The sequence below is a fragment of the Aptenodytes patagonicus genome, chromosome 11 (genome assembly GCF_965638725.1).
Source record: "Aptenodytes patagonicus chromosome 11, bAptPat1.pri.cur, whole genome shotgun sequence".
Taxonomy (NCBI): Eukaryota; Metazoa; Chordata; class Aves; order Sphenisciformes; family Spheniscidae; genus Aptenodytes; species Aptenodytes patagonicus.
Window position 1 is genome coordinate 23,445,987 of NC_134959.1, and position 25,827 is coordinate 23,471,813.

The window sequence follows — 25,827 nt, forward strand, 5'->3', positions numbered from 1 at the left end:
AGCGGTTTTCCCTGGGGCCTCTAAACGCTGGCGGGAGATGGAAACGACGGCTTTCGGTCGGGTGGTTAGACAGGGCCAGAGTGAGGGTGACTCGCTCGAGTTCGGGTGATGAGAAGTGTCAGCTCTGCCCCCCCCCCTCCCCCCGAGCCGCAGAGGTTTTAAAACAGAAATAAATAGCGGAGTGCCACATCTGCACAAGGTGCTTAAAATAAAACATGAAGTAATTGCTCCAGACTTCTGATTGTTATTCTACTTCTATGGGGCAAATAATATTAACAAATACGTGAGCAGAAGGAGGGGATTCTTTGGTTTATTTTGGATAAATGAGGCCCCGGGGAGGGGACAAGCTGGCCCAGCGTTTTCTAATTCGGGGTGCCAGGGAGCCATCCGAGCGTGACAGCTGATCTGCAGCCCCAGGCAGGAGCGAGATGAACGGTCGCGGGTGGAAAAGCGGCACGACCGTCCAGGCAGCCGGGGAGGGACAGCAGCCCTACGGGTGCCAGAGCTGCAGTCTTGTCTTGCGAAAGCGTCGTCCTCCGTTAAATAAACCCCACTTGTCACTAACAAAGGTGTAAGACACCTCCTCCTTCCTCACCTAAAGCGGAAGGCTGCTACGGCGATTCCTGACTAGAGGAAGTCACTGTTCAAGGTTAAAGGCGGCTGAGCAAAAAGGCTTTTTCTTAATCGGCGGACGGGGTGTGTACCCTCCCCACCTGCCACGAGAAAATAAAAACATTTCAAAAAGCAGCTGGGTCAAATTTTTATTAACCTTCTGTGAACTTACATTTCCAAGGCAAAGCATGAGACCGATCTGGCAAACCCTCTCCGGATCAGTAAGTCGAGGCAGCGGCTATACTTCCGCGCCAACGGCAGGGTAAACTGAAAGGGCACAAAACCGAGGCCGCCGCTGAGTCGCCCGCCGGCAGCAGGGCGGCGGCATCACCCCCTCTTTCCGTTTCTGAACAGCCCTGGAAGTCCTCTGCCCGCTTTTTTTGTGGGCAATCTAAATTAGCAGCAGAGTTTTAAACTTATATTAGGACTATACATGACATCAGTCAATTTGTGCTGCAAAATGCCCCTGCCCCCCCCCCCCCCCCCCCTTAACTCACTGTGCAAACCCCTCCGGGAACGGTGAGCCAGCTTGAACAGAAAGCCGACAGCGTTTGGAAGGGGGAAAAGGCTCAGCCGTACAGCGTCACCCGGTGGCGAACGCTACTTACTTCCACCCACCGAAGTAGCTCTTCACGAACGTTCCCGTCCCCTTTAAAATACTCCGTGTTCAGTAAATCGGCAACAAACTCCCTGGGCGTCAGCTGCTGCGTCTGAAATGCGGAAGGCGACAGGGTCGCATCAACGGGCGGGTGCGCTCGCAAGTGCCCGGCTCCTGCCCGTCAGCAGCGCTCCCCGCGTTAGTGAGGTTACCCGTTGGGTGGAGACGTTCCCGCTCCGGCCTTGGCCAGGGTTAATTATTAGTAAGATTAAAAAGGATTGGCGCGAGGTAGCAGGGCTGCAATCAGTCGCGCACACACCAGGAGAGGAAAACGCAAGGGCAAGCTCTCCCCAGTCCCTCTCCTCACACCTTTCCCCCCCCTCTCCCAGGGGAGAAGAAGAATGCTCCTGGTCGGAGCTCTCAGGGCAGGACTGCTGGGGAGGGGGCGTGGGGTGCGGGTGAGATCAGTTACTTCCAATGCAAGTTAAAATTCCCGGCCCCCCCGAGGGCGGGCCTTTATTTCTGCCGCAACCCCACAGCAGAGCCCGCCGCGGCGCACAGGCGGCGGGAGGCTGCCGTGATGCCGGGGGGGGGGCAGGACACGCTGCTATTTATTTCTTAATTGCCGCAGGAGCGACTGGAGGCCGAACCTCTTCACCCTCCAAGGATGCCTTTTAGTTGCTAGACTGCCCGAGGCTGGCTCTCCAGTCCTCTGCTTTGGGGAAGGGGGAGGGGGTTTAAAGAAGGGACCTGGAAAGACTCCCACACCCCGCCACTGCCTTGCGCCCGGCACCTCACGCTGAGCAGCCCCACGCTCCCCTCCTGGCCTTCGGGACTCCGACTGAAGCCGTCCGTCCCCCCGCTCGGGGCGGTGACAGCTGCGGCTCCCCCAGCAGCCAGGCAGTGGGTGCCGAAGGGGAAGAGCCAAAATTTCGGACTCCTGCCACCCCACCGAGGGCCTGGGGAAGCTGAGCAAGCACGGCTCGTCCGGGCTGTTAGAAACTTGTACCCACCCAAAGCCTGTTCACGAGGGTCCCGACTCTGGCTGTGATTTCTTTGGGATCCTTCTGCCTTACTGAGTCCAGGATGACATCGGTCAGGAAAAAGTGGCACTTCCTGGCGTAAAATATCTCCTCATGCGAGAGAGCAAAGCTAGCAAAAACTATATCTACAAGGAAGAGTTGAAAGAACGCAAATGCATTAGGAATAAAAAAAAGCCTGTGGTTTCAGCATTCACCATTTTGGTTATCCAGCCTTTGGCTTCTAACGCCTTTCCTGTCCAAGGTTTTACTGCAACGCGGTCCTAACAGCCGGTGTTCAACCCTGAGCTCTGTGTAAGAGTTTGCCTGAATAAAAACTGAATATAGATTTCAGGCCATTGCATCTTTCCTGATGCATTGAAGAGCTTCACTGGTAAATATTCAAGGCACCTGCTAGGTTAGGCAGCCGCTGCCCAGCTGTTTTGAAGAATTAAATGTAAGCAGCGGTTCGGCCGCGATGACCTTAGCTACTCGGCTAGCTAGCTAACTCAGCCAGTCAGAACTGACCACAAACCGTGACAGAACGGTTTTCATACCAAAAACTCTGCGGCAAGATCCTAGAGCCGTTTACGGTTCCTTACCTTCGGACAGTGCTTGAGCGTTTGGCGTAGCCAGCTGGCTGCCGTCCAGTAGAGCGCTGTAAACGACGCTCTCTTCGTCGCTTGTACAAAAGCCATCGCTGCCTACAACCGGCGGATGTCCAACGGTAAGAATCAATCCTACATTTCGGCGGTCTGCTGGAACAACGTCGGTTTCTTTGCTGTCCCTCGTTTCTGGGAACAAATACAGGTTGAGTTTTACAGCGAAGCCCGGATCAGCAGTAATGGGGTAAACACATTTGTGAGTCTGACCACAGTATTGCCACCTTCTCTTTAAAGTTATGCCCCGTTCTGTCTTTATTCCATCGTGATGTTTTGCCAGGCAGGGTGAGACATCACTAGACCATAAATGACAACCTTTATGCCAAATGATTTGCAACCTTGGGTATAACGGTACAGGTCTTCTCGACCTCCCTCTTTCGCGTGGAAAATTCAGACAGAGTAACCGTTACGTACTGCTTAACGGAACCCCAGCATAATCCAGTCCGGGATTCTTTCACAGGATATGAAAGAGGGGTTTTTTTTCTATGAAAATAATAATCTGGCTTGCGCTGCTGTCCTGGTTTCGGCAGGGATAGAGTTAATTTCCTTCCTAGTAGCTGGTACAGTGCTGTGTTTTGGATTTAGGATGAGAACAAAGTTGATAACGCACCGATGTTTTAGTTGTTGCTAGGTAGTGCTTACACTAGCCAAGGACTTTTCACCTTCCCATGCTCTACCGACTGAGAAGGCTGGAGGTGCACAAGAAGCTGGGAGGGGGCACAGCCAAACTGGCCAAAGGGACATTCCATACCATGGGACGTCATGCTCAGTACATAAACTGGGGAAAGCTGGCTGGGGGGGCCGCTGCTCGGGGACTGGCTGGGCATCGGTCGGCGGGTGGTGAGCAATTGTACTGTGCATCACTTGCTTTGTGTATTATTATTATTATTATCATATTATTATTATTATCATTTTATTTCAATTATTAAACTGTTTTTATCTCAACCCACGAGTTTTTCTCACTTGTGCTCTTCCAATTCTCTCCCCCATCCCACCGGGTGGGGGGGAGTGAGCGAGCGGCTGCGTGGTGCTTAGTTGCTGACTGAGATTAAACCACGACAGCTGCCATAGTAACAAAAACATCCATAATCATCATTAAGACGTTTTGCTTTGCCCACAATTCTGTGAAAACCTGCCGTGTTACCCACGGCGGAAGCGGTACAGGGTAAACCGCGCGCATCCTTCTCAGGCTGTCAGAGCTAGTCCTGGACCGAGACTTTCCACTGAGCTTTCTTGAGTTTGCATTTAATATCTTGGCTACTCAGGCAAATCTTTTTACTATTAAACTCTGCATAGACAAGCAGTAAAATCCAGCCCTGGCTTAGCAGCTGGCGATCAACTCACTGTCTTTTAGATGGATGAGTTTCATTTGCAAGGTCTTGTCTCTTCCTTCACCGGGAAAACTTTCTACGAGCGGAAGAACAAGAAAAAGGTTGAGTCTGTCACTGAAATTCATCAGCATGATCAAAGTATCTCACTTATACGAGTCATTTGGTTAATTACTCCCATTGCTTTTGAAAACAACAATCACAAAGCAGTTGTTTACCTTCTGGTTGCTCCCTGTTTGTGTTCTCTGCATCGTTTCCTACTGCGGGAGTAGTTTTTACGGTGCCGCATTGGTATGTTCCAGCACTTGGAGCAACTGGCAAACTCTGTGTGAACGCGTGTTGCTCCGGCTGCTTTCCTTCGGCCCCGACTTCGTATTGGGCGATGTGATTGTCTCCTTGAACTGCAAAGCTTCTTCTCCCAGGAGAGGAGGCGATGGGAGCTTTGACACCCCTGTCCTTTTCAGGAGTGTTGCACTGAGATACACTCCCTGCGATACGACCGTCGGACGTTCTCACGTGCCAAAAATCACACCTCTTGGAGCTCACCGCGTCCCATTCCTTTACCAGGGAAATTAATTTCTGGATGTGACTTGCCGAGTCTTTACTTTCTACTTTCTTTGTTAAACCGCTTCTCATTCCCCTCTTCCTCGGAGAGCTTACCAAATGTTTGTAATAGCTGGAGTTTACCAGGCTGTCCGAGGATGCGTCGTATCCTCCAAGCGTATTCCTCCGCTTTGTCCCTCTCACCTGTGAAATCATTCTGGGATACTTCGTCTTCTCCCCACTGGTGTCTTGCTTTCCCTTCAGATCTTTTATATTACACCATGTATTAACAGAGCTTTCACTGGAAGCCACAGCTGTACATGAGTACACCTAAAAATGCAATGAAATGTTATTTCTAATTGATACGGAAGAAAGTGGAAGCTTTGCCTTTCCTAATAACTGGTGTATTGTACTCATCATATCACAAGCATTTAAGAATGCATTCTCACTTCTGGGGGGGATACAGTGCCTTAAGGCTCTCCAGATCCCGCCCTGATAACCCAGCGCTGACGTTCTGCTGTCCTGAATCAGCTCAGTTCCTATCACTGAATTTTGCTAGACCTGAAGACAGACACTGGAGCGGCCAAGGCACGCAAGCAGCACCTCAACATCTCTCCTACCGCTACAACTAAGATAATTTTGACTATCTACCTGAGCTGACAGCAGCACATTGTGTACAAGAAAGGCCGTTTGGCAAGTTCAAGCAAGCTGTGCAACCACTCTACTGTGTTAAGCCGCAGGGTGGAGCAGTTTGATATCGGCGTGTGAATGCTGCAGAGGCAGCACCTGTGTTTCGCCTTTCTCTAGTGGGCTGAAGGCAACTTTCAGCTGCTGGTGTCCAACCAAGGACTAAAAGTATTCAAAGACTCGAGCAGAAAGTCATTTTTTCCCCTTCCACTGACTTCAAAGACTATAAAGTTTCTGCAGGACACTGTCTTGCCTCTGCGCTGCTTAAGCTGGCTGGTCCCACCTAGGAGCCAGGAGATCTGGCTTCTAGGTCCTCCTTGCCCAGAGGGGCGGAACCCGTATCGCCTGCGACCCAGCAAAGTGCCCCGGTTTCCGTGTCACACTGAAATCTGCATGAAAACACTTCCCACCCTCGGGGAGAGGGACTCCCTAAGCGACCAGGAACGCGAATCACAAGACCGAAAGGAGAATCTAAAAGAGTGTAGGCTTGTGGGGCTTAGACCAGGCTAACACGGACCAGAGGATCTTGACCTTGACCTGTATGACTTTACAGCGTACAGTCATTGGATAAAACCAGAAATAAAAGCCCAGCACTCAGGACGCTCCTTACTTCTTTGGGGTCTTTGCTGAACTCAAGCTCCTTACTCCAAGACACAATATTTAATCTTCTACATGGAAAATAAACTTCATCGCGCAATTCATTGTTTTGGAACCGTAATCTAGAAAATGAATATTTACAATTATTGTGGAACGTTTTTTTCCAGGGGCGACACCCAGACAACCTGTAAAATGAGCTGCCAGGACTTCCAGCCACCATCGGATCTGTGTATATCACATCATGGTTATTATGAGTTACTTTTAAGCTACCGGGGAATGGAAGGAGTCCGCAATTATCACTAGTACACAACACGAGGGTAGCAAAGGACCGGGAGTTTTCGTCGCCCGCCTGTGATGAGAATGTCTGAAATGCGATGCTGCAGATACACAGGAGACAAAAATGATTTCTTGCCTCTGTTCCAGCATCCACAAAACCTTGACCAATGGATTTATGTAATTACGCCTTGCTGATCAACCCAAGCCATGTCCACTTGACATCATATTTGGAGATTTCTTTCCTCTCCTTTTTTTTTTTTTAATGAAGAGGTTCTAGACACTTTGGGGAGCAAGCTAGGCAGATTCAGGTCAACCATCTAGGTTCACGGTTTCAAAATTGAATGTTGAGCCTGCTTAAGAAACTCAGCTCCTGACAGCGACTGCCTGAGTTGCACAGCAGTTTCCGAATGGTGAAACAACTCGGGAAGCAGAGAGTAGCTGCTGCTCTCTGTCTCCTATAGACAGAGATTGGTAAGATCGCCTATGGAGCTGACTGATGATCTAGCGAAGAACTCTAGGGACCAACCCACAGTAGTTTTACTTTTTTAGAGGCCTTTGGTGTATGTGATAGAGATGCTGACACCCTCCCTGATGGGAAAGCACCGAAGAGCAGTGAGGGGTCTAGGTTAGAGTAGCACTAGTCCTTAGCTAAAACCTCCTAGGGTGTGTAACAGGTTGTCACTCACACGTACAGTGCTTCAGAGCTCCTCTAGCATCCTCCTCTTACTCTACAGGTATAGGAACGTGAGGTCAGGCTCCTGCTCTGGGATGGGGAAGGGCGGGAAAGACAGTTATGATTTCTTCACAGAGATCTACAGTAAAAGCTAGGAACTGTTATCACCGCTGGGGGGATACTGGTTGCTACCACTAGCGCGTCCTACAACTTCTTACAGCAGTAAAAGGAGGTTGGCAATCCTGGTGCAAACAGCCCACAGCATTGGTATTTCAGAACCTGCTGCAGTGACTCACCGTCTTCTGGGAAGATTTTAACATATGTATGTTGACTTTAAAAGGCCTAAATGGCCTGTGAGCGGCCTGAGTAAGAATCCGCTAACTTCTAGAGCTCTCTCCGAAAAATACTGAAGAGTGCTAGGTCGTCTTCTAAAGTAGTCTGCATTCAGGAGTTGAAATGTCCCAGTTCTGTGGACTTTCCAAAAGGCCTACGTTTCAACATTTTGTCCGTCTCTCTGAGGAGCACAGTAGAGAAGAAAACACTAGCATTCGCAGATTCACGGATTTTAAAAGGCCGGAGAAGGCCACTGCGATTATGAGGCCTGGTCTCCAGTAACACCGAATGCTAATTCCTGTCTTAATAGCAAAATATCTTTTAGAAAAGCAGCCAATCTTATTCTTAAAGTTGTCAGCAATAGAGAAATAAGTCTCTGAGAAAATGTTCAATGATGAATCGATATACAAAAAGTTACAGCTTATTTTCAACGTTAATTTGTCTAGATTTAAAGTCCAGCTGGTCTCGAGCCTTTTCTGTGATGCTGCATCAGAGAGACGCCATCCTACAATCTGCAGTGCTGGCAAATCCTCCAGTGGGTCCGCAGAAACCAGCTGGGGCTTGGCAAAGCCAGGGCTGAGCCAAAGCTTATGAATCAGCCTGTCTCTGCTCGGTCTGGTGTCTCTGTGCAACGGTTTTCAGCGTGTTGCAACATTCTCGATATCTGGACGTAGGGGCGTATGTCAGTTGCCTTTTTCCTCGGTTGCTGGAGAGCTGACTGAGGACTGCTCTGTTACTGTTCCAGTACCCAAATAACTGATGGGAAAAAAATCTAGCCCAAAAGATAGCGGAATTGCTCATCCTCCAGCGGCTGTGTTTCAGAAGGAAAGGAGAAAATTGTGCTCCTTTCAAAAGACAAATGCTGCTAGGTCAGATGAAAGGACGTTATACGACAGAAAAGAAAAAGAAAGAAGAGAATTTTTATCTACCTGTATGCATCAGAGTGATAAAGTGCCTCTAAAAGAGAAGGGATCTGGTACTCCTCTGCTTCTTGACAAAAGAGAGGCCATTCTCTGTAAGTTGCAAATAAACTGAACTGTAAAATCACTATGAAACAATCTTAATGCACTATTTTTTCCAAATATACATTAATTTCAGAAGCTCAGGCAGCCACTACGCAAAATGAAAGATGCATTCACACAAGTGATTTTTTCTTTTAACAGGCAGACAAATAGCCTATCATCTTAAATACTGAAAAGTACCCAAACCAATTTTTTTTTTTTTCTGTTTCACATCTGGCATCCAAACAACGAGGGGAAAAAAGAAAATCTGGTTTTACTGAAATCGATAGAAATCTTTCCATTGACTACCACTGATTTCCACAGAGTCTGAATTTTGTGTCAGGAATCCCAAAATAGATGGCACGCTTTTGAAAAGGCGCAACGAAAATAAACGAGCTCCTAAACCGGAGGTGTTCAGCGGCACCCCTCTGAATCTTTGTGAAACTTGCTGTTTTCCATACTTTTTTCCAGCTATTGCCCTTCTACTAGTTAAGTGAAAACCTCTGTCCCCTCTTTTTTTTTTCCCCCCCTTTAATTAACCACGGGTATTAATGATTGAAACCCGATTCTGAGAAGCAGGAATCCTACTCTGCTCTGTGACACTCATGACACTTTTCTCGTGTGGAAAATTCACCGTGGCATTTTTCCACGGGGAATCCCATAAAGAGGGCTCACGGGTTCGACGAGCTACTGGGAAACCCGCCATTCCCAGAAATACTCTTAGCCCTAGAACATGCTTATCTCTGCTAGTAATTATTAGCATTGTGCTTGGTCCTACCCAATTTACACTCTCTCCAACAATTCCCGGGCATGGTTTGGCCATTCAGATGTTCCCGGAACTTTTTGCAGCGGCCGGGAGGAGTGAAGCCACCATCTCCGGGAGGTTAAAGCAGATGACTGGCAGAAAGGCAGCTGTGACCAGAAACGTTCCCAGACATACTTAGTTTGCTTTGCTTGTATAGATATAACCGTAGTGTCTGACATCTGGCTGCCTGTGCCTTTCATGTCAGACGTGAAAGCAAGCGGTGGTTATTATATCAAAGAAGCCACTGGTGTAACAGGGCTATTGACTTTGAGGAAAAAGAACAAAAATACATACTCCTCTTGGAAACAGCTAAATGTGCTAAAAAATGACCACATCAGCTGGTGATCTGTAGCGGATATTCTGCCTACTAGAAACGATCCAACAAGCAAGGGCTTCGAGAACTGAAGAGACCCAAAGATCTTCTGATGCCAGGCAAACCTTCATTGCTGAATGCAAAAAATTGTAACACGTAGTGGTGGCAGAAGCAGGGAAACTGCTACAAGAAGCTGTAGCACCAAAGGGTCTGTTCTGAGCAATCTCGGGGGCAAGCGACACGAATATCCTTAGGAGACTGGTGTTTTAAGCCATTTCAATTTCTGATGACTGACAAAATTTAGAGACCTAATAGATTGATACGCATACTGTATGAGGTTCAACAAGGACAAGTGCCGGGTCCTGCACTTGGGCCACAACAACCCCATGCAGCGCTACAGGCTTGGGGAAGAGTGGCTGGAAAGCTGCCCAGCAGAGAAGGACCTGGGGGTGTTGGTTGACAGCCGGCTGAACATGAGCCGGCAGTGTGCCCAGGCGGCCAAGAAGGCCAATGGCATCCTGGCCTGTATCAGAAATGGTGTGGCCAGCAGGAGTAGGGAAGTGATCGTGCCCCTGTACTCGGCCCTGGTGAGGCCGCACCTCGAATACTGTGTTCAGTTTTGGGCCCCTCACTACAAGAAGGACGTCGAGGTGCTGGAGCGTGTCCAGAGAAGGGCAACAGGCTGGTGAGGGGTCTGGAGAACAAGTCTTATGAGGAGCGGCTGAGGGAACTGGGACTGTTCAGCCTGGAGAAAAGGAGGCTGAGGGGAGACCTCATCGCTCTCTACAACTACCTGAAAGGAGGTTGTAGCGAGGTGGGTGTTGGTCTTTTCTCCGAAGTAACAAGCGATAGGACGAGAGGAAATGGCCTCAAGTTGCGGCAGGGGAGGTTTAGATTGGATGTGAGGAAAAATGTCTTTACTGAAAGAGTGGTGAAACATTGGAAGAGGCTGCCCAGGGAAGTGGTGGAGTCCCCATCCCTGGAGGTATTTAAAAGACGTGTAGATGAGGCGCTTAGGGACATGGTTTAGTGGGCATGGTGGTGTTGGGTTGACGGTTGGACTCGATGATCTTAGAGGTCTTTTCCAACCTCAATGATTCTATGATTCTATGATTCTATGGAGGGAGAGTGCCCTCCCCTCTTTAGGCACCCGTGTTCCTCCATTCCTGTTCCACTGCAGTTTTGGAAGATCTATTTTTCAGCATTAGAACAGAGATACCAGTAGAGGGGGCAGATGGAGTATTTTTCAGCTGGACTAGCCAGACTTTGCTGTCCCTGCCGTATAAAAAGACAAAAAAATCTGAAGAGGGATGCAATGATCTCATCAATAAAAACATTTTCCTTTTTGCTAAAGGTGTGCACACAATGCACCGATCTGTGATACAGCCTGCAGTACAAGTGTCTGGCGTATCGATCATTGGAGGCATACACACGGAAACAAAAACATCTCTCACAATCTCTAAATCCCAGTAATTTATGTTTAGATAGAATAGTTTACTTTGGGACTAAAAAGAAACATCTTAATTCTATTGGATAATATTTCTACCAAACTCAGAAGACAAATCCCCATGCTTGCTTCCCCGACAGCCCTCTAATAATATAAAAGAAGCGCATGAATTCACTCTGCTTACTTAAATTCAGCTGGCAAAAACAATTTCCCAAGTCTTAGAAAGTTGAGAACGTGCCGAAACATTTGCCCATCTCCATGGATTAGAAGACTTTGACCATACGTGATCCAACAGACTTTCTTGTCATTTGACAGCAGCTCCGGGTACTACAAAAGTAAAAATACATTAAGGCCAGATTTCTGGTGTTAGTGATGGAGAGAAAGAAATCCAAACAGGATTTTTCCTTTCTCAGTAAAAGAATTAAACCAGTTCCATCAAGTCTATTTACATTATTAGTCAAAATACTTATATCATTAGCCCAGAAAGTACTTTCTTGGGAAGTCCAAGAGTTGTTTCCCTCAGGTACTTGAACATACTTCCCTTAGTACAAAATGCCCAGTCTACACGTGAAGCTCTGATAATTCCAAGTTGTCAGGTCAAAACCATTCTAATAATTCTTACTGCTAGAAATACAGATTCTAGTCTGTAGAATTATAAATTCCATCTAGGAAGGTTCACATGAAGGCAATGCAAAGACAAATAATTACCCGTACCTTCAATAAAGTCTGTAAGTACGTTTCATACCAGTTACTTCCTACATAAACTTTCACAATCTGGTGGAGTGAGCACACGGATACTTCTGCTGTCCAGTCGGTGTCTAGAGATGGAGTAACAAATGGAAAGGGGACAACTGAAATAACTGCAAGTGGTGATTATTTTGTTACGGATACCAAGTTAATATGATATGGGGTTTTACATCAAAATATTGCAACTAATAATTCTTTGAAACAGTGAAGTAATAGAGCGTACTCTATGCACACAGAGCTGGAACTCTCATGCTTTGTTTCGGGGTCACACGCAACTGCAAGCGAAAGGCAAGTCCAGATGCAGTGTCACAACAGCAGGCAACTTGGTCCATCCATGCTGCAGCCAAACCACCTCTCCTCAATCGGTTAAAAAATAATACTAGCAAGAAGGCTACACGCATTAGCATAGTGATGTTTGCTCTACTGAGCAGGCGCGTTTATGTCACCTAAGGTAGGTGAAGCTGAGTATACTGTTACATTGCCACAGAAAGAAATAATTTACTTGTAAAGTATTGGAAATAAGGGGGAAATCTGAAAGGTCTTTGAAAGCGAAGACTCGGCTCGTCAGGAAGTGTAAAGCTGGTGGAATTCCAGGGCAACCTGGAATAGGGCTGCTGCACCGTTTTCCATCCTCGCAAGGAGCCCCACTTCGTTATTTCCTTTGAAGATGACAGTATCGGGGCAGGTACAAGCCTCGAAGAGCAGCTGCGCGCAGAGAGCAGGTATAATGTAACAGCTTTGGGTATGTTTTAGTCTGGGTTCAGCCCACGTCTTACCTTAGCGTGGCAACAAAAATCTGGGCAAGTTTCTGTTGAAATAATTAACAATATAGTTCACATTACTATTTCTAGTAAGTCAGTCCTGGGACACTGCTTTAGGAAAATCAAAATACATTTGCATTCAAAAGAAATTGTTAAAAACAAACAAACTAAACTTTGAAAAGGGCTCCACCACAAAGAATTTTGTTTCTTACAATAGCCCAGGCCTTTACAGAAGATACAGGTAAGTCATGCTCTTAAAGAAATTATTTATAGGGCTATGGATAGCTGTATTAATAGATTCTACTATCTCTAAACAATGAACAAACTAGCATGTGCTTGTCTGATGTAGCTACTGTGATGGGACTATCCATCTTCCATAACACATGTACAATTGAAGCATCATTTACTGCTAAGACATTTGTGTCACAGAGTTATTTTTTCTAGCATGCGTTATCCAACAGGCTACCCAACAATGACACAGAATTCCGTAACTGCTGCTCCAACTTAAGATCAAACCCTCTTTCTCAAGGATTATAAATGCCATCTAAGAATTGATAAGATTCACTCCTTTCTACATACACACCTATTGCGTTGTGGGGCAGGGAAGAATACTTCAAACATAAGCCACTTCACCTTATCCTGGTGAAGGATGCTGACGGCTCAAAGCTGGAAGGATAAGCATGCCCTACGGAAAGACTCAGAGGACCTTGAGGGTGGAGTAAACTGGAAGTAAGGTCACAACTACAAAATAAGAAGTCAGACTTGCAAATAAACAGGAAATACAGTTAGGATCCTACGGGCTGAAGCTTGAACCAGGAAGCTTGTGCTTGGATGGGGCAAAGGGATGTCTGCTCTCATTCATCACAAAGAGATTGTTTGCCACCAGTGGAACAGGGAACTGCAAATGAGACTGTAGGATGTGCTGAGGAAGCTAACTCCAGCAGAATTAGTAGTAGAATAGCCTAAAACTGGATTACCTTGTACAGAGTGTGATTAAATTTATCTTTCCTGGAGCACATGGCATAACAGAAAAGGTGGAAAGAACTGGCTGTGTTCAGCCTTAGGAAGAACAGGTTAGAGGAGGATCTTATCACTGTCTACAGCTAATGGGGGGTGTAGGGAAGACAGAGCCAGATTCTTCTTGGAGGTACCAAGTGCTAGGCCAAGAGGCAATGGAAAAAAGTTGGAACATAGGAAATTACATGTATGACTTTATTTAGCGCAAGGGTAGTCAACAGGAGTCCCGAAAGGCTGCAGGATCTCCATCCTTGGAGATACTGAAAGCTTTTCCTGGTAAGGTCCTGAGCAACCCAGCCTGCTCTGAGAAGACAGTTGGACTAAATGACCTCCAAACATCTCTTCTGACCTAAATTCTATGAATATGGGGAAACTAGGATAGGTGAAAAGAAAAAATCCTTTGGTTAATCAGGGAATCATATTAACCCTCGTTAAAAAGCCACAATAAGGGCTGATAGAAAATGTCACAATTTTTCTATAGATGCATTAGAGGAGAAGAGGGGATAAACCAACATGGAAACAGCATTTAAGTTAAAGGTCAGTTTTAGCAAGAGCTAATTGTGGCTGTGAATGCACTTAGGCTGGAAGTTAGAAATAGATTCCTTGGTTTAACAGCAAAGAGTTGTAAGAACATTCCCACATCATAAATGTGGGAGCAAAAGAAACCTCGCTATCTTTAAGGTAGAACATGAAAGTAACCTGGACTGTCTTGGCTTGAAGGAACTGGATTCAGCAAATTAGTTCAGTCATGAATAAAACTGGCAAGTTTAGCAAGTAAAGTTATCTAAAAACATGAATAGTACTACCTAAATCCAGTGTAGACTTGCTCTATGTTTCACCTAGAACCTAATGTTACTACTCCAGGGTTCAGTGATCGGCAACAGCCAGTTAATAAAGCAGCAGAGTAGCAGTAGATGTTTGGAAAACACACACTGTCCGTCAGTGAGACCTTGAGGTTATTTTCCCTACTGTAACAATCCCTCAAAAGTAGATGTAAATCATTGACTGATTAATTGTATTCAGGCAATACTGCTCATTCTACTTTAAAATGAAAGAGTTCTTGAGAAATCTTGACTTACTATAATCTCTGCTCTCTGCTGGCAGCTGTTGTTTCAGATAGCGTTTTAAAGCATCTTTCATTGGCTCATATGTGGTGTCCCTTTTGTCCAAATAAGCACAGACCTCTTCGATTTCAGAAATATTTTCAGTGAGAGGAAGTCGGCAAGTTCCCAGCCAATTCCTATCCAAAAGAAGAGGAAATCACTAAACTTTTTATCCTTGCTTTATATTTTTACTGCTTATTTTTAATAAGTGCAAGTCAGGAAATATGAATTCTCCTAAAAGTGTTTTTTGCATAAAGAACACTTTAATAATTCTCCTAAGGTGATTTTTGCACCTACTGAACTTTACTCGTAACTTTCCACATCATTTTTGTATTGAGAACAATCCAACATCAACAAATAAAGCTATTGCAATGGAGCCATCAGATAATGATCTGCAATAGTTTTGAATAAAGCTTTTAATATGGTATTTCTCCTACACTGCATCATTCACTAGTGCCAACAGCAAGTGCAGACAAGATACCAGGGGCAGAGATGAGCGGACTGTATGTTTGACCTTCCTGTTGTCTTTCTATCGCCCTTTACAGTCTGGATATTATGTGTTTGTGCTAAATTTAAAGTTGGTTAAAGGTGCAGGAAGTTTTTCAATCTGCGGTTGATGGAAATACGCGCGGCTGAGCATCTAATTGCGTGGCAGGCTTGAATCACAGCCAGCTGGATTCATTGTGATTTCTTTTGGTTTTCTTTTCTTAATTCAAATCATAACAAGCAGGTGAAAGAAAATGGTACACGCTTTTTAATAGAGAGTATTAATAAGTGTATTTTAATGGCTAGCTTTACGACTCACCTAGTGAGTGTCTGCATTTAAAAAAAAAACAAAAACCCTCTGTCACAGCAAAGATGTCTGACCTCTACATTTACATTTTCACCTATTTCAGGAAAGAGGTGCTAATGATTCACTAAGGAGCCATTTTCCTATACGATAGGGATTTTATTAAACCAGTACACTGGTATGGTAAGTCCGAGCAATAATGCCAACAATATGGAGAACTATGTCTCAAAGGATCAAGTTAAACCACAGCATTCAGAAGTCTGCTTTCTTCGTTGGACTAGACATAGCAGTATGACTTTTCCGTGACTTCAGAAAAGCCTGTACCCATAGGCATTTAGATGCTTTTGAAAATCCCATACAAAGTTTGCCAAATCGATGGTAAATCTTACATTTTAAGAACATGGGATCATTAAAAAATTTACGCATCCTGCTTTGGAATTTTAGGTTTACCAGCCTACAATAGAATAGAAGAATGCCAACTCGCGTAATCATAGTCACCTGCAAGTTTAACTGAAAATAAATACAAATTCTAAAAGACAAGCTGCTGAGGACAGGACTCCTTTTCAACTACGAAACCCACTAGCTAGCCTTTTGAAAGAACCTTAAGTTATGTTGATATTGCCTATATGAAGGCAGGGTGGGTACCTGGCGTGCTGGAAGAGGATGCCGTCGCCGGAGAGGTGCAGGCGGCTCCTGCCCAGGTCACTGCCCACGCAGAGCTGTCCCAGAGCCGAATCCGGGTAGTTGGCCAGCAGCCCCAGCGCCATGGCGTAGAGCGGGGACCGCGGTGGGGACACGCCCGCCACCGCCCCCCACCGCCCCCCAGCGGGGGACACCACGGAGCAGCTGCCTGCAAAGAAAGGAGCTCAGAGACTGCGCCCCAGAAGGTCAGCGGTTAATAATCACCGCCGTATTTTCCACCATTTTCAACATTTTACAGAAATGAGTTGCTAACGCACCTCAATGTTGATCATCTTAATATAATTTCCATTTCAAACACCCAATTTCACAAGATAACATTAAAACCAATGCGTATAAGAAAGAAAATATATAGCTATGTACATCATATTACCTCTATAGATCTTCACAGCATCTATAAGCTCAGGAATTCCCAGAATTAAAACTTCTTCCTCCAAGGCATCTATGTTGGAGAAGTCATCAGGCAACAACATCTTCTCTGAGCGAAGAAAATTAACTTGAAAATAAAAATAAAGCACAGGAAGCGTGTGTTGACATCTTCCGTCCACTGCTCAGATCTAGCAAAAAGAGGTTCTTACCATTTCCCTCAGTATTACTATTCACATACGCACATATACACAGCAGGGAACGCTTTGTCTTCGAAAACACAACCCTAAAAACAAGGTTTATGGTAGAGGAGACCAGACATAGTATAAACGAAAGGGGAAGCACAGAATTAGGTTAGTTTTGTTTATCACAGCAGCCTGAGAGATTCATGTAAGAGGTTTCCTGTTGTTTGGCTGGTTTTTTCCCCCTGCAGGCACAGTCCCGTCCCACTGTGCATTTAAACATGTGTTTTCCCCTCTGCTAACATCAGAGGACTGGCAGAGCAACACTGCAGCAATTTCTTATCTATCTCATCTTAACTGAGTTCACAGAGGATGAAATACTATGTTGAAGGAGGAGGTATGTGATCCCGCCGTACTTTTGAGAAGTACTTGTCTTTTTTTGAAGCTGGAAGATGAGTTAATGAATGAAACATGATTTTTTACTAGTGAAAAGGTACAAGAGTATCTTCTCGAGTAGAGATTTAGAGTCACCATGTAAGCTTTGTCTACCTTAATTACCGGTTGTTAACAGCAGTTCTGGTTCCTGATGCCACTGATGCATTTTAGTTCAGAAAACTGCCGAATTAATAAAACCCAAGTAAGTAGAGCCATAAGTGGGTAAATTTAGGTACATGTACTCTGAAAGGCACCCGGTAGAGGCTTTGTTTCTTGATTGATAAACAGGGCAGTAAAACTGGCAGACACCAAAACCAAACCAAAACCAAAAGATTACAAGATTCTGATCTCTAAAGAAGTATTATTGAAGCTAGACAGGAACAGTTTAATGTAAAAAATTATTTAGACATGTCAGAATAATAATAAAAAAGAACAGTTACCTATGAAGCGGAACTCACTGCACTCGCACTCGATCAGGGCTGCCTTCTCAAGCAGCCACAGCAAATTGTCATCCTTAACTAGTACGGGATATTTTGCCACCAAATCTAGTGGCAAAAAACAGTAATTCACTTCGTCTTCCGTATCTAGTAAAGGTGTATCCACTAGCCCTAGGGGAGCTCTTTCGTGTAACCCTAGGCAAAGAAAATCAGAGAAAAATCAAGACATAAGGAAAGAAAAATGGCACTCAGAGATACACTTTGGAGATCTGACTAGTACAGCAAAGCCAATAAAAGTGCATTAATCTTGCGCAACATTTAATGTTTGCCAAAGGATGAAGTCTTACAGCCCAGCACAAATGAATAAACATTTGCATGGGGTTTCCTATTTTTTAAATAAAGGTGACTAATCAAAAAAAATCACAAAAAAATAAACTTTGCAAGACTAAAACGTTCCTGGCTTGCAACAACTGACAACAGTCTATGGGCCTTCCTAAGGATGCAAAAGAATTTGTCAGTCTGGGACACTTACCTGTGAATGCTGGACTGTTAGGAGGAATCTCTGATGGCTTGCTGGTACATTTTCCTGTTCTCCAGTAATTCAGAGATATTCTTTCAGCTGCTGGTGTATCTGCAGGCTGGACACGTAAATTATATTTCGCCTCCTTCAAATTATCTAAAATCTGTCAAGATATGTAAAGTTTTTCTATTTACTACTTCAAATCAAATAATCTAAAAATCCAAAGCAGCCATGGCAAAGAGTCTAATGCATGCCATGCTGTACTTCACATCTACTAAAATATGCCATGGAATACTGCATACGGACTAGCACAATACACTCCTAAGTCTTAGGTACCTAAAGATAAATGGAATGAACTTGTAGAGAACATTTATGAGAAATTGTAGTATAATCAGAGCCATTCATATATTCCAAAAAAGCCAACTATTTTTCGACATTTGTGTTTTAATGGCACTTCCTTGTATTCTAGCTCTGGAGTTCAAGACAGCACCCTGGCATGCATAAAAGTATACAACAATAGAAATAGCCAAGAAAACAACACAAAGCCTGAAAGACCTTTTGGGCTCTTTTTAATAACACCTTTATGATAAGCTGTAGGAATTCAATGATTAGAAAGGGGAATCGATGTTTGGCTCAGTGATAGGAACGTTTAACAGTCTGTATTTCCGAATCTTTTACTGAATGATAAACAAATTATTTTAAATGTGGAACAAATGGTTACGTACTGTTGTAGGATATTAAGTATAAAGTAACTTTAGAGCCATGGTTACGACTTCTAAAGCACATGCGTAAAATATCTTTATGAATTAAAAAGGTTACACTGACAAGCACTTAAAAGCCAGAAAATGCAAGAATTCTAGTTCAGTGGAATGTGTTCCTGGCCATACCACAACAGGTCCATGTTAAACATGTGATCGTGTACGGTTTGCTAATACAATAGACTACTGAGGTTTGGTGGTCTTCCTCTCCCAACCTATTTGGAGATGTTATATCTTTAAACACAGTCCTAAAAGAAAATCCAAAAGTGTTCAGGTTAAACCCAAAATGTTAATATTTTGGGCTAAAAATATCAAGCATAATAGCATCGTTGAGACAATTCCACAAAAAAGTTTTAGAAACCGAAAGAAATGCAGAGTTTAGACTAAAACTTAGAGGACATGCAAATATTAATGTACGAAAATGCACATTTCATCCAGCCAGGAAGTATGGACTCAGCCTTCACTGGCACAATGCAAAACTACACTGCAATTACAATAAAAAATACTTGTCACTAAATAGTAAATTAAATATTCTTTACAGACATCCATTTAACATTTCTGTTTACGCAGCTACAGAATAGCTGCATAATAGGAAGAATCGTCGTTTCCCCATTTGACAGGATAGGGAATTCAGTGGTGTCCCACTGGGATGAATTTGGTTTTGGGCAGACTCACCTTCTTCACATTCAAAGGTTCATATTCAGCAAGATCAATCAGTATAATTGTCATAAAGCACAACAGCTGGCAGATAAAAGTCTCCGCTTGCTTTAAATTTGGTAAAAAAAAGCGAGTAATGACTGTTGAACGAGCTCTTACAGAAAGGTTAAGCATCAAATTTGTAACATTTTCTGTACTCACCAACTGAGGCAGATGAGCTGAATGTGGCAATTATTTGTTTGGATACCTATCGCAAGCATTGATAAAGTGATATACGCAAACTCCTTGACATCCTTCTACAGACAATATTATCTAAGAATGAAAAAATTATAGAAAAGCCACATGGAATATCCCACTTTACCTGTAATAAAGGTGTCAGCTGCAAAATTAATGCTTGCTCATACAATAAGTTCAATTCAGCACAGCTGAAAAAAGATAATTTTGAAGTCTGCATGTAATAATGAAGGTGTCTAAATATAAAACCATCTTGGTCAATAAATAATCTTAGATTTTCAGACTGATCTTGTACAGAAGCTTCTTTCCACAACAGAGATTCAGGAAACTGAGCGACTTTACTTTTGGGAATTGAGAAATACCAGCCACCGACATTAAAATTAATTAACTCTTCTGCAGATTCCATAATGCTCTCCAGTTCCTTCAAACAGAAGAGGAAAACATATCAAGAGGCAAGAATGAACATGTAAACTCTGAAACAACGTGACGTTTTATTTTAAAATTCCATTGGGCTTTGCATTCTATTTTCCATTCCATGGTAGCTTGACAAAAAATAAAGCATGGGGCAAATGACCTAGAGCATTACCTTCCCATTAACTTGTGCATACACATTCCTTGGTTAATATATGTTTATGGTCATGGGTCATGACAAGTCAGCAAATTGCAAGGTTTTACATAATGTAATACTTACAGTTAAACCTTGGAACAACCTGGTCTACATGTATACTGAGTTTGCTACACAGAACAGCAAGTGAAATATGATTAACGTCTTCCTTAAATATTAAAATAAAAGTAATAAAATACAGATAAATACCGTATACCCTCCCACACAACCTGTGTGCCTATGGACACACCATTCTATACAGTTAGTTACTATTTTGATATGCAGATATTTATTACTCTGTAGGCCACAATCCCCTTGACAAGACAGGAAAGAAAATAATTGTCCACGGTGAAAGGATGCTTGCTAAGCACATAGGTGGCTGTCAGCTAAGCAGAGAGAAAATTCACCTAAAGCGGGACAAGAACACACAGTTAAGGCCTGTAGCCAACTTCTTCATGTTATTGTATCACACTGACATGTGGATTAGTCTGTGGCCTACTAAAATGGATGGAAAAGTCAATTCAAAGCTGAAAACAAACAAAGAAAAAGCCTGCCTGCCTTTGCCACAGCAGCTAGCCTCCAAAGCCAAGGAGGCAGAGTTTATATTGACAATGGAGAACACCATTCTTGCAGCAGAAAAAAATATGGTAGAAGACGATACCTGATGTCTGGAATATTTTTAGGCTATTTCTCATACAAGTGGCTACAGAAAAGGGAGTCAAAAGAAAATCTGGAAAAGGATGGGACACACACACCCCCCTTAATGAATGCAAGAATTGAACTTTGTCGCTTCTAGAGAGAGCTCATAATCAAAACTAACATGATGAAGGTGCTGCTGGTCACTCTTGACAATGATGGGGAACCACAATTACGTTGCCCTCAAAGTATGCTTAGCTGAAACTTTTTCATAGATATTCTCATCATCAACTTCTTAACACTGATACCACCCAGCAATTTCAAAACAAATTAAATATTTGAATACAACACATGAAAAAAACCCAAAACAACCTGTTCAAGCAAGAAAGATGAAAACTTTTAAAAGAAAAACAACAGGATACTAAAATCTTGATATTTCTAAGGCTCATTTCCAATTTGGGGGGACATGGGAAGAGAGAGAGCGCTACCAAAACCCACTTGTCGGTACCATTGCTCCAAGAAAACTACTTCCAGACATGCTTAAGGCAATTCACTCAGCTCAGGCTGCCATTTTATGGGCATCAGCACCAAGCTAGCAGCCCACCGCTGTGCAAGAGGGGGTCTTACCCCCTTCTCCCATCCCCTGCTCCCAGCCATGTCTCGTGCCTCTCCATCACATCAGGCCTTGCGCTGATCTAACTCACTTAAAATAGCAAGAAATGGTCTGTTTTGCGGGGGGGGGGGGGGAGGGTGCTATAGCTTTTTTTTTGCAATTTTCATGAGGAGGGTCTTGAAACACAGGCTGCCGGCTTTCCTTGAGGGGAGAGGGCAGCTTCTTCCAGGCAGCCCACAATGGACGCCTGGGCCCAGGGGAGCGGGCAGGCCAGGCGGTACCCCTGAGCCTGCCCCCCCTCACCGGGCCTGTCCGCTCCCCTGGGCCCGGGGAGGGTCTGTGAGGGGAAACCCGTTCCCTCCTGCCTCCCCTCAGCAGGCCGCAGGCCCCCAGGCTGGTCCTAACATGGCGGCCTAGGCCGCAGTGCGTGGCCGCGTCGCTAGGCAACGGGCGAGACGCCCCGGGGGGGACCCCCAGGTGTGATGAGGGTGACAGGGCTGGGGGACAAAGCGGGGTGGTGGGTGACGGGAGCCCGGTAATTGGGGTAGGGAGGTCGTGGGCAGCTGAGGGGCGTGGGGCGACGGGGGGGGGGGCACACGAGCAGGCCAAGGTTACCTGTCCCCACAGAGCCAGGTTTAAAGCCGGAGTGGAGGCTGCTCACGCACCCCGAGGATGCTGCGATAGCGTGATTAACGAATTATAATTACAACCTTTTTCCTGGCAGCACCTACCTGCTGTGGGAAGGCCTCTCTCTCCCCACGGGGGGGGGTCGTTAGCTGCGTTCGTTTGCAGGGTCAAGATGCCCACCTTGGCGGTTGAGGCCGGAGAAGGCGAATTCCTCCCAGTTCCAGTACTCACAGTTTAAGCTTCATAAACTTCCTGTCATTAGGACACAGATTAATTGAGCCAGCGAGTCAACAAAAAAATGGCGGTAATCCTGCAGTTACCGCTACTGAACGACTCACCGTAACATACAAGCGTGCGCCATCGCTAAGAGTATTTACTCAAAGAACTCAAGTACCACTTGAACTACAAACCACGATAAAACCCCAACAAAAAAAAGATAAAGTAACACCAAAGGGATTCTTTTTTTACTGTCTCAGTGGTTTCTGATCAAACACAAGTTACAACTGTGAAGATTAGTTAAAATATGCACCAGGATGGGTTGCCGCTGCGTCTCCCCGAGCTGCCGCAGTTCTGCAGAAGCAGCAGCAGCAGCGAAAGGGATAACGTGTTATTTGACCCAGTAAATGAGACAACCGAACACAAAACTCAACAGGACAACTCTGTGAGATATAAAGAAGGGATCTTAAGGGAGCTGCACCTCGGTTTGGCTTTTCATTTCTTCTGTTATTGCTGAAAACAGTGATTCAAACATCAGCGTTTTTTCTGATGGTTTTATAATTAAGCCTTCCTCCTAAGCTTATTGCTTTGCAGTCTGGTCCTGTGGGCACGACAGAAGGTAAAAGGGGGTTACGACTTCTCGTCATGCTTGACTTTGCAGGTTGATGCCATGAAGCGGGTGTATGGTCAAGCATGGCCGGTTTTGGCTCGCCTTCCCATCCTGGGTGCTCCCAGGCAAGAGGAGGACCAGCACGTGCCCGGACCTGCAGTGACCAAAGTAAACTTCAGGGCTCTTTTTTTAAAAAACAAAAACAAAAACAAAAACAAAAACAGAAGAGAAGCAAATTCCTGTTTCAGAAGTGATTTAGGAACAAAGATGCTCGATTTTATACCAGTCAGTGAAAGCATAGCACCCGAAGTTGTTCGTACACGTGGTGATCAGACCCCACTGAATTTAAATATTCAGTGTTTTAGTTAGAAACAGCATACTGCTGCTCTTTTAATATAAAGCTGACAGTGCTGTGGAGAGGCTCGGTTTTAAAATCCTTCACTGTGAGGTACTTCGTTGTCTATTCTACCTGCACTTGAGGGTTTTGAGACCTCCATGATGGCCCCAGGACCAGGGAGCTCCCAAATGAGGATCCCTACAAGGGAAGGGACCATCTGACTGCAGGGTCTGAGCCCCTCAAAGCCCCAGAGGAAGGCACAGGGCCGCAATTTATTTTAAAAGCCAATTAACACAACGGTAATGTGGCCAAGTTTGTGAATTAGATGCTGTTTGTGTCGTTTCTCTTAGATAAAATAGGAAACAGGTGAGAAGCAAGACCCAAGGAATAAAAAAAGCCACGGCAATCTGGACTGTGCCAGCTCATTACTTGACTAATGCATTGTTAGCATGCAGGATTTTTAGTTTTTTAAAAAAAATAATTTAAGGAGGGCTTTAGATAAAGATATAGGAGTGCTCATTGATATTTTTAAGCTTTCTCTGGGGACAAGGTCAGCATGAAAAAAAAAAAGAGCATTGATATGAATGCAGGCTAACTCCACACGTTAATATATAAATTATACATACATTAATAATTTATATATTAAATGTTAATATGTAAATAAATGCGTAAAATAATAACTGCATCCTGGGATTCTGTCGCACCTCACCGATGGGATTATATGTCTTTAGCATGTACTTAGGTCTCAGCTGGCATGAAGACAACTTTATTTAATTGCTTTATTAATAACCTCCCCAGACAGCAATTTGGAGGCTGCTACTGAGGCAGGTTTTTGTGTCAGGTTTTTGATTTCGGAGTTGCCGGTTTCTCTGCCATCCTCTCCTGGTAGGCTTGCCTGCAAAAAAACTTCACAACGATATTGCAGCGCTGTTGGATGTTTTTAGACGACAGGGAGGGTGAAGGAAGGGCTGCCAGACTATATTTTGGCATAAGGGGGAAAAGGGGAGAGTTTGTTTTCTGAAAAATAAAACATAAAATAAGGATAATTTTATTATGCCATCGATAAATAAATACTGTATGAACAAACGGATGGTCACCGTTGTCCTCTCCCGCCTGCACAGCGTGAACCCGTTGACAGTTCAAAAGCTTTGCTGTCAGACGGGTCTCGTCTTTAGACGGTGCCTGTGGAGTTTTATCTATATCCAGCCAAGCGTTTCACATTAAAATCCCCCGCCGCCCATCCGTGCTGGCCAGGCAGCTGCCGCGCAGAGGAGCTGTTCAGCTGTCAACTGGCCTCTCCCGGTTCCCGGGAAAGCAGGCAAACAGCAAACACTCATCTGCCGGCCTCCGCCGTCTTGTTCATACCGATTTTGTCTCATGTCCAACCCTGGAAAGATCTGGGTCCGTCCCCTCCGTAGCAAGACTTCTAGCAACACTTGTCATCCTCTGGATGATCTTCAGGGCCATCTCCAGGGCCAAGTGCCATAGTTGTCCAAATTTCTGCGTTTGCCAGATATTGCACATGCACTTGGGCTGTGGTTTTATGTTTTACTCGATATGATCGCACTGCAGCCTGTCACAGGTCCTGGTCCCCTACACTGCCTCCAGCTGTGCTCCTGCTCCCTTCCTCAGGTTGGATTTAACAAACACAGGGCTGTGGGCCGCTTCACATCAAATCAGACTCTTGATCCAGTGGAAAAACGGTCGTCTTTTTCTCGGTGGATCTTACTCACTCTAACACACTGAGTCAGGAAATGAGATGTCTGGGCCGAATGGGATGCCCATCCTGAGAGGAGTTCAAAATCTACACGGTCCACCTAGAGAAGAGCCCAAGCTCATCCAGTTGTGATGTTAACCCACCCTGAGCTCCTCACGCTTCTCAAAGCTCTGTCTCAGTGGAGCAAGAAATACTGGCTTTATGAGGGCAGAAGGGCGGAGATCAATGGATAGGGATCTCTTGATTTTGTAATTTATCTTGAAGTCTACTGGGTAAAAACCCCAGGAGATTCAGGTTGCCTGACTTTCCCAAGACCACTGGCTAGACCTGTGGCGATAACGTGAGCAGGAGGATGCTGGCTTTTTCCCTCCTGTGCTCAACAGCCTCATACTCGTGCTCCTTGAGACTAAAATGCATAATGTAGGGACAGCATTGCAGATGCTGCAGGGAAATGTTTAAATCCGAAGCTAAAATCTGTTTCCAATTAGGTCTCAAAAAAAAAAAAAATTCCATAGAAACATTTCTGTTTACATTTGTTTTCTGACATCACCTAAACTCCCTGCCAAAATGCTTGAATATCTTTTTGTGTTTCAGATTTTACTGTTTGTTTAGGTTATATTTTTGCACACCTATGCAGGAATGCTTTGAAAATGTCTTTTTTCTTTAGAAGCGTTTTCCGAACAAATACTTCAAAGCAGTGACATAAGGGTTCGCTTAAACTCACACCATGTTAAACTCATTGCCATTTATCACTCTTCAGAGGGCTCACCAGCATCATTGGAAAGGCTCCTAGGGACTTACCAGGCACTGGCCAAACTGTAGAAAAGTGATTAATTTCTCTTAACATTTGTGACCTTTTGTGATTTG

At 44.6% G+C, this 25,827-nt stretch overlaps 1 protein-coding gene across 1 annotated transcript; it reads right to left on the reverse strand.

Annotated features, from left to right (window-relative positions):
• Window positions 1-753: 753 nt before the first annotated feature.
• Window positions 754-24,710, reverse strand: KCTD19 (potassium channel tetramerization domain containing 19). The gene is made up of 17 exons (XM_076349219.1): window positions 24,609-24,710; window positions 19,728-20,021; window positions 17,964-18,114; window positions 17,435-17,626; window positions 16,385-16,507; window positions 15,958-16,162; window positions 14,499-14,659; window positions 11,609-11,712; window positions 11,079-11,221; window positions 8,258-8,341; window positions 6,060-6,168; window positions 4,438-5,092; window positions 4,236-4,298; window positions 2,832-3,023; window positions 2,224-2,378; window positions 1,221-1,322; window positions 754-879 (listed from the first exon to the last, which is right to left on the reverse strand). The coding sequence occupies exons 1-17, from the start codon at window positions 24,708-24,710 to the stop codon at window positions 781-783; spliced, it is 2,934 nt and encodes a 977-aa protein (XP_076205334.1). The 3' UTR covers window positions 754-780.
• Window positions 24,711-25,827: the final 1,117 nt, after the last annotated feature.